The following is an 8673-nucleotide window of genomic DNA, read 5'->3' as shown; positions in this document are numbered from 1 at the left end:
GAATGCCTACTTTCATCAATGTTATAACATGATAGTTGAAACCATTACTGCCAAGGTCAAAACGCTCACCCAATTGCGTGCCAGATCCAGAATGCTTTGTCTTGTCACTCCTGGAAGGATGATGCCATCTAAAGGTGGGGTTGCCAGTTCATCTTCTGTCAAGTGCAAAAGAAATAGAAACAGCGGTTAAAAAACAAGCAAAGAAACAAAAATAAAGTTTACTGATATTAAATCAGACATGAAAATTAAAAAGAAGTCGAATGATATCAGAAACGTTCCCTATTCAGTAAGATGCAACACTTATCAGAGTTCTATAAGAACACAAGTTACACAAATTCAATTCCAATAAGTTGTTGAGTGTTTGGAACCTTCTGAGTACACTTCAGTGGGTGGGGAAGAAACATACTTAATACATTAAAAAATACATGGCTAAAGCCTAGTAGTAGGTTTTATTCCTCAGTGTATTATGGATTCACTATATAACTACTGGGAACCATTGAATAGCTCAGTCTTCAAATTCAGAGTAGAGAGGCACAAGGGCAAGCCATGCCTAATAATCCCAAGGCAGTTTATGACTTTCCTGGAACTGCTTTACTTCATTTACAAATCATTCACTGAATTTAGGTTCAGTATAGCTACGTGGTAGCACTAATATGAAACACCTACCAGAAATTTTGAGGCCCATTTATTGAACAGGCAAAGCAGTGGAAACCATGCCAAATGCATCTTGAGAGGAGACTTTCTTAATGATCTTTTGTCTTAGTCTAGACATCCTTTTTCCGCCCTAATTTTCTCTTTACACAAGAAGAGCAGTGCTAATAAAATTCCAAAAGCACTAACAATTCAAATTGTTCAACTAGTTTGGTTTGTTAGCCTGTTTTTCTTGTTTGCTTTTGAAAAAGAACATTAGATAAATGTTCATCAAATATAACTAATGAAACGGTAAATAAATGGTAATCCATACTTGGTAAATACTTAAATTACAACACGAAAGTCTGTATGTAGTCTTTGTTCTTCCATCTGACCTCTGTAGCAAATTGGAGTTAATCTTTTTAATTTTAAGCCATCACTTTCATTTTAAACCACCACATAGCATACTCAATGGTTTCTATTATTAGAGATTACTGAGCATTTACTCTTTCAGACAGCCAGGCTCTTTTAAGATAGTCTCAAATTTGCACTGAGAAGTGGCGACATCCACAGCCTTTCAGTAATACTCTTCATATTTTTTTTCTAACCATTTTCTCTTCCCAGTGAGAATCCATTCTCTTTCTTGATCTTATAAGGATACTATCCTGCTCATTAAATCCACAAACCATTAAGGTTTTTGATTCATTTTTACCTAGATTACATAAAAGAACAAGATATGTATCTTCATTTTTTTATTATGACTCCTTTTCCCTACCCGCAAAAGATTGCTGAATCCAGGCCTGCTTGAAGCAGTCTCAAAGGAGAAGCTGTCTTAAAAATGTTTCTATAGGTCCTGTGAAAACTTGCAGCTGGATAGAAGAGACAAACACGGTATTCATCCTTGGACTGAGAGACCAGGTTGAGCTCATCTGCTTAATACTCTGTTTTCAACAGTCAGCTAGAAAATTCTGTGCACAAACACTGCCTGCCAGCCAGTGCATACACAGCTCCAGACTGACTACAGCATGGGCTCTCTCCCACTCTGCAAGAGAGGGATTTGCGAGCTGGGGTGGGATAGGGGAAATGGAGGATAAATAAATGGAATAGTTCATTGAATCTGCTACTCACTGCCCGTTCTCTCAAGAAACATCTGTCACTTTCTAATGCAGCCACCCCTGCATTTATTCATTTGGACTAGAAGCTTTTCCTACCTATGCTTCCATGTTCCTTTTATGAGGATCCATACACACGTAAGTAATAGATGTAAACTGCCACACCAAAATGTATAAAAAAGCTGCCCTAGAACAGCCTATATATTCTGCTCTGGTTTGATTAACCAATAGTGCCATTCCCTAACCTATCCCAGACACAGTACAGCAGTGGCCTCTTCTTTTTCACACAGTTAGGCACAATAGCTTTCCTTTTTTGGAGTCTGTCTCCTATTTGCAAAGCATATCTGGTCCTAATTCTGGCACATCTCTCAAAAGAAGAGGACTTAAAAACCTTCCATGAGCCACAGAGCTCACCTGATTCTGAACACTGAAAACCTGATGTTCTGCATTTGTGACCCAGTCACATACAAGTGCTTCCCTTTCTCTAACAGAAAACTTCAAATAATGTGGACCTTAATACCAAAGATTGTGACTACACACCAGATAATGTTCTCTATTTGGTGATGTTGCCACAGATCTTGGCCAGGACCTGTTTAAGCTCAACAACATATATTAATTAATTTGAGCTAGTTTGAAAAGGTGCCAGGCCAAACCAGCCACCAAACAGCACTGAGCAGACAGGACATGGGAGTCTCAAAACGTTTCAAACAGCCTGCTCTGCAGAATTTTGTCAAGTATACATATGATGCCTACCAGCCTGGGGCCACCCAAGGAACATCTGCTCCCCTGGTATCCGGCAGAGATGATAATGCTATACAAGACGGCATGCCAAAAAGCTCATCCTCTCTGTGAATTGACGCCAAACCAGGCTCCACATGACATCAGTTTGTCCATCTCCAAAAAAACAGACTGTGAGCTCACAGACTCCATTTGCCTTCCGAATTATTTTGATGGGCTAGAAGCCTTAAAACGTATAGTAGCTAAAAGGGGAGGAAAGGCATTTGAAGGAAAATGTCAGGGTTTCTCTTAAGTTAACTACTGTTATTGTTATAGTAGTAGCACTATCAGTCCAGCGCTCATTTGCACCAGGCATGGTATAGGAATGCTGTAACAAAGGAACTACCTCAGAGTGTTTAAAGGGATTTATAAAATGTGGTCTTGCATATTACACAGCTTTAATTTTTAAACACCCGTATTTATGAACACAGAGCAGATAAAATTCCAAACATGGGATGTCTTCAGTACTAGTCACACTATAACAATGCTGAGAAATTCACCAAAATATACTTTACCAAAATGGTAGCAGATATAAAGTGAACTTCCAGGTCAGGGAGAACCCAGGAAACCCTGATTTCGCTATTATTAACAGCTGACTTCCTCTCCTGGTTTGCTCTGGACCTTTCTGTTTCTTTCTCTTTATTTCCCTCGGGTTTTTATTCTACTCTCCCTCATGTAATCACTCTGTCTTTGCGTATCTGTCAATTTACTTTCCTCAATCACTTTCCCCTTCTCTTCTTTGTCTGCCATCTCATTCATCTGCTGCTCTCCCCTCCGTGCTACTGTAATGGCTTTCTATTAGAGCAGAAGGTACGACCCTTGTTTTGTTAGTAGTCTACTTGTACTGCTGCACAAATAATCCTCCATCTACAGAACACTAAACAAATGTGCCTGACTGTTCCAGAGAATCTTTTAATGTATTTATTTTTTAATTTATGTGAGCCATTTTGAAGTGGGGACTATTAATCCCCATTTTAATGACAGCACAAAAATATTAAGTTCAATAATTAAACTTAAGCCTGAATGGTATTCACAATGCCTTAACATTAAAGCTAGAAGTAGAGCTCAGATGGTTCCAAATCATTCTGAAGAAACTGAATTTTTGGAAAGTGCACACAGATTTCATAGTTAGCAACCTTCAGGTTGGACATATGTTTAAATTTTAAGGTTTTCTGTGAAGTCAAGCTTATATTCTAGGCAGAAGAACAAACATTATTAAAGGAAACAAGTCTCGATGTTAACAGCTTCTTGGGATTGTTGAAGAGGCAGGTGCAAGGGATGGTAGTGTGACCAAAATTTTCACTTTGTGAACATAAACTGTAAAAAGAATTTGATGAATGAAATATCACACTCCTGTATTTATGCAACAGCAGGGATCCAGATTTGCTCATGTTATAAACCTCAGCCAGAGCAACAGTGGGCATACAAGAGCAGCACAGAGCATGTCATGTTATTTTCCCCCATGAGTATTTTCCTCCTCTACTCCCTCCTTGATGTCACAAATGAAATATTTTTCCAGGCTCCTCCTGCAGCCCAAGACAACACGTCATGTTTAGTCACAATGCTGTAACTGCAAATATATAGCAATGGCTTGCAAGAAAAGCCTAGTCTCACTGGAAGCATGATGTCCTTTAGTCTAGGCTTTACTGGGCTGGGTGTTTGATTTGTTATAAACCAGAGAGAGCAGTTCAGACTACTCCGCAGTGACCTCTGAACACACAAAGAAGGACATTTTCCTTTTGATGATGATCTGCAATTTCTGCCTCACTATTTTATGTTAGAACCCTCTCTCAGCTGCAGAATTTGCATAACAAAACAAAACCACAGCCTAAGAAGTATCCTTTGTGAAGTGACAGAACATAATGGCAAACACTTTTTAAATCACAATGTAAAGCCATAGGCAGGTATGTGATGACACACATTGGCAGCAGGAGTGATTCTCAACCAAAGATATCATACATTAAGCATTAATCAACACACCGGGAGACAGCAAAGTGCTCCAATGATGCTAATGACCATGTCGTGTGAAATGGCAGGTTTGCCAGTATACAGTTAGCTTGGGTGGCATGAATTACAAGTTGTTTGCTACGGCCACCTCACAATAGTACTATTCAGTAGTGCACTGGTAACACAGTGATTGGCAGATCTTTGGAACAGTACAGTGCTGCAGCTGGATAATTCCAGCATATTTCTGGTTTAAGTACAATGAGAACATTGAATTCTAATTATGTCCCCCCTTCAGTGTCTTTTTCCTGGGCAGAATGAGCCAAAATCTATTTTCGTGTCTCTCCAGTGAAGTTACACAAGGCGTGAATTTGGCCATCTAGTTACACTAACAAACCTATTGCTGCTATAACAACAACCACAAGATTTCTTGTATTTATAGTTTCATTCACAAGATTCACAGACTCATTCAACACTGAGGCAGTATCATCCCTCTTCTTACAAAAATGGTGAAGATTTTACAGAAGAACAAGTGATGAAACTGGAGATGGGAGTCAGGTGGCTGGATTCCCATTGCCCTACACTATCAAAGCACACTGCTGTCCCCACAGAATGTTGTCTCTGTACTGCAGCTGGGCACCGTCAGTTTTCAAGGGTACCCATGTCACTGTGATGAAATCAGAGTCTGAATGCTGCATCTGCTGCAAATTCAACAATACTTAATTTTTATGAAGGGCCAACACTCATGGAAATCAGGTGTCTTGAATAATAATAATAATAATAATAATAATAATAATAATAATTCACTTCCCTATACACTGGTTCAATCCTTTAAGGACTCAAGTCATGCAGTTTCCCAAACCAGTTCTCAGGTGCAGCTATCACTTCTCAAGCACCGAATACTTGCATGCCTAATGGGTATTTTTGAGATGCCTAAATATCTGGCTGCTCATTAACTAGATAGCTTTCTAATCAGCATGTATATTGCTCAGAGATGACTGTGGGTACAAAGAGATAAAAGTGGCTTCGAGAATGATGGTATATCTCGAAAGCATCATTTGAGCTCCAGTGATGTGGAATGCTGACTGCCATGTTTCTCTCTCTCTCTGCCTCCACTGAACAGAACTTACAATTCTTCAAAGAAAGAGCAGAGTTCTTCATCAGTTGGATGCTGAAATACTTTTAGCTATGCTTCAGGAACATTTGACTTGCCAGAAAGTGATGATGGGAACCAGTCATGCCCAAAACCACAGAGTCTGAAGAGTTAAACAGCCATGAGGTGTCTTTAGTATGCCTGCACTGTTTCTGTCCCAACACCTCCTTCAAGATCAAGCATGCTGCTAAAGTTCATACCAAACCTGCAGTGTGACCTTGTGTATGGCTAGACTCTACCCTTCTGAGCACACGGACTGGCCCAACAGTTTAGTACGTTATCAGTAGGTAGTACTCACAGCTGCTCCAGAATTTCCTCTTTCACAATAGTATAACTAACAGTCATCTATCAGTTTTCAGAAGAGAGTAGACATTTGCTTTATTAAGTCATCTTCATTAAAAATTTTATGATCTGCACTCTAAGAATGATTTTGTGGATTACGGTCCCAACTGTCTACTCTGTTAAAATGTTCCTGTTTTGTGTTACTATACCTCCATCTTCATTTATCCAGTAGAGAAACAGATTCATTGTTCCAACTTCAGTTATTTGGTGATCTTCTCCATAGAGCCACAAAACCTGCTGGCAGCCTAACTCCAGGGCTTCTTGCTGGGCATAAATAGAAGAACCATAATTCCTTCCAGAAACAAAGAGCAAACAGTTATGAGTATCTGGTTGGGTATTTTCTCATTTCTATGCAACATTTTGTGCACATCTACCTATCAGTAAGTGCTCTGCACAGTCACTGCTTGTCCCTGGAATATTTTTACTGGAAGTACTCTACTAGTATTTTACTAGATCAAGTGTGTCTACAACCCAAAAATTAAGGGCTGAACAGCATCAACAGCTCAAACATATCCATCCAAATTGTCTTAAAAATACCTTATTCCATTTTCTAGACATTCTAATCAGTTAGACACCAAGACATTCTAATGCAGTTGGACACCTTAGGAAAGCACTTATACTTATGTAGCAATTGCATTGTGGAGAGAACAGCAACTCCTGTCCAGCTCATGGTTTTAAAAAAAGCAAAACAAAACAATCTACCTCATCTCATGTATGTCAGACGAACCTCTTGGAACACAAAAATCATCAGAGGTGAGTTATTTAATATATATTATTATGAATATTTAATATATATTATTATGTGAATGTCTTTTTTATATATATATAAATATAAAAGACATTCACAGATCTGGTAGCTTCAGGAGCTGCAGATGGGCCTTGATATATTGCATGTCCTTGAGGAGCAACAGTTTTCCTAAAATGCTGCCTACAGAGTGAACCTGACTGAATAATATGTGTTTACTCTGTAGCTGCTTTGAGGTGGGGGGGTGGGAACCCTTTCGCTTCTGATGTTCAACAACCTTCAGGACACAAAGTCATCAGCTCCAAAGTGCTGAACACACTGGAGTTAATTTCTCACCTCTGGGCACAAATCAAGTCAGTAGTGACTCCAGACTATTCCTTTTTTCACAGCTGACATATGAAGGATGCACAGGAAACTATTAATGTATTTCTAAAACTAAGAAAAACTCACAGAGTAAATGTCTCAGAACATCAGACTGAATGAAGGAAAGCTGTTTTCTTGCCCTTTGATTATTCTACTAGCTCGGTTGAGGAGCACTTAACAACTACTAACTTCCTGCCTAGAAAAGAAATTCCCAGGTAGAGATAATAAGCTTCTTGTAAACCAAAGACCAAGGATGTATAATCAAGTCATTTATTTAACCACATCCAAGTTGCTTCCTCCAGTCAAGTCCTAAGCAGCTTCATTCTACAAGTCAAGTACTTGGATATTAACAATTGTCAGTCACCAACTTTTGCAAGGGGAACAGCCAAAGTATCACATGGACACCTTCCAGGTTCAGTTCCTCAGGTGAGATGCTGTGAAACTGCCTCTGCAAATAATGCACTTGGCTGTAATTTCCAAACAAAAATATGCTACTGAATTTTATAAATAATATTTGTAAAGTACAATTTTGAAATCTTTGTTACAGTACATTGTTTAACTGCAACATTTAATACCTCTACTTCTGCTGGATTAGATACTTCACTAAAAAACAAATCTACTTTGTGAGCTATGTAGAAGATGCAGAACTATGTTTTCTTACCCTCCCAGTTTGCAGTCCCCTGTTCCTCCTTTCCAGGCTCTTACATATTTTGGATCTGCCCATAAGGATATTGGATTAAAGCTTCCACTTGCAAAGTAAGGGCCCACAGGGCTCAGTATGACATACAGTAGGGCTCTAGTCGGTTTCTTCACTCCAAGGGAAGGCTGAAAATACGGAATGTAAACAAATTAAAAGTTACCGGTATACTTCACTCTGAACATCAGATGCTGCACAATTAGCTTTTGAAACACTGCTTTCAGAGGAACTGCAGCACAAGAGTGCTTTTACCAGGACAAAGCAAAGCGCTGCAATGAAGCGAAAATATTTATTTAACTTCCCCCCCTAGCCAAGAAACATAACAACCCTAATTTTATATACTGTCACCATTCACTTACAACTGTTTAATTTATCTATATATTATTCTAATCTTCTCAAATAGCTTCAAGCTTTTGAGAATTCAGAAATTACCTTAACATGATACTATATAGTTGTATGAATTAATCACAGCAGAAGCCTGCAAAGACTTATGGCGGGGGAGGAGTGGCAAGGACAACTTCTAGCAATAACAACAGTGGAGGAACCCCTGTCAGCTGCATTAGTGATGAGAATTAGCCAATGCCACTTAGAAGTGGCATTGGTAGAACTGAGTACTGGCTCTGTGAATGGCTGTGTGACGAGCTAAAAGGATTTGCCTGCTGGAAATGGTTCACACAACAGCACAGGAAATAACCTGGAATGTATCACCTCCTCTCTGAGAGATGGCTTCTCACACTTCAAGTCATCACCATCAATACTTGAAGGTGGAAGTGAAAAGTCTGGCACTGGTCAAAGTCTGAATCCTGTGGTAGGAGACTCTGCTTAACTATATGATTCTTAGCTAAGCTCAGGAACGACCACAGAATCACAGAATGATTGAGGTTGGAAGGCACCTCTGGAGATCACCTTG

At 39.2% G+C, this 8673-nt stretch overlaps 1 protein-coding gene across 1 annotated transcript in view; it reads right to left on the bottom strand.

Moving 5' to 3' along the window:
• The window catches only part of BCAT1 (branched chain amino acid transaminase 1), a 64182-nt gene that overhangs the window by 13489 nt on the left and 42020 nt on the right, over nucleotides 1-8673 (bottom strand). Inside the window, exons 8-10 of the mRNA XM_035888504.1 lie at nucleotides 7728-7891; nucleotides 6108-6250; nucleotides 70-155 (exon numbers count right to left, since the gene is read on the bottom strand). Of these exons, the coding sequence (XP_035744397.1) occupies nucleotides 70-155; nucleotides 6108-6250; nucleotides 7728-7891 (393 nt within the window). The remainder of the gene's footprint in view (nucleotides 1-69; nucleotides 156-6107; nucleotides 6251-7727; nucleotides 7892-8673) is intronic.

This window comes from Egretta garzetta, unplaced genomic scaffold (genome assembly GCF_000687185.1).
Source record: "Egretta garzetta isolate BGI_Z169 unplaced genomic scaffold, ASM68718v1 scaffold81, whole genome shotgun sequence".
Lineage (NCBI taxonomy): Eukaryota > Metazoa > Chordata > Aves > Pelecaniformes > Ardeidae > Egretta > Egretta garzetta.
This window is presented reverse-complemented; position numbering and strand designations above follow the sequence as displayed.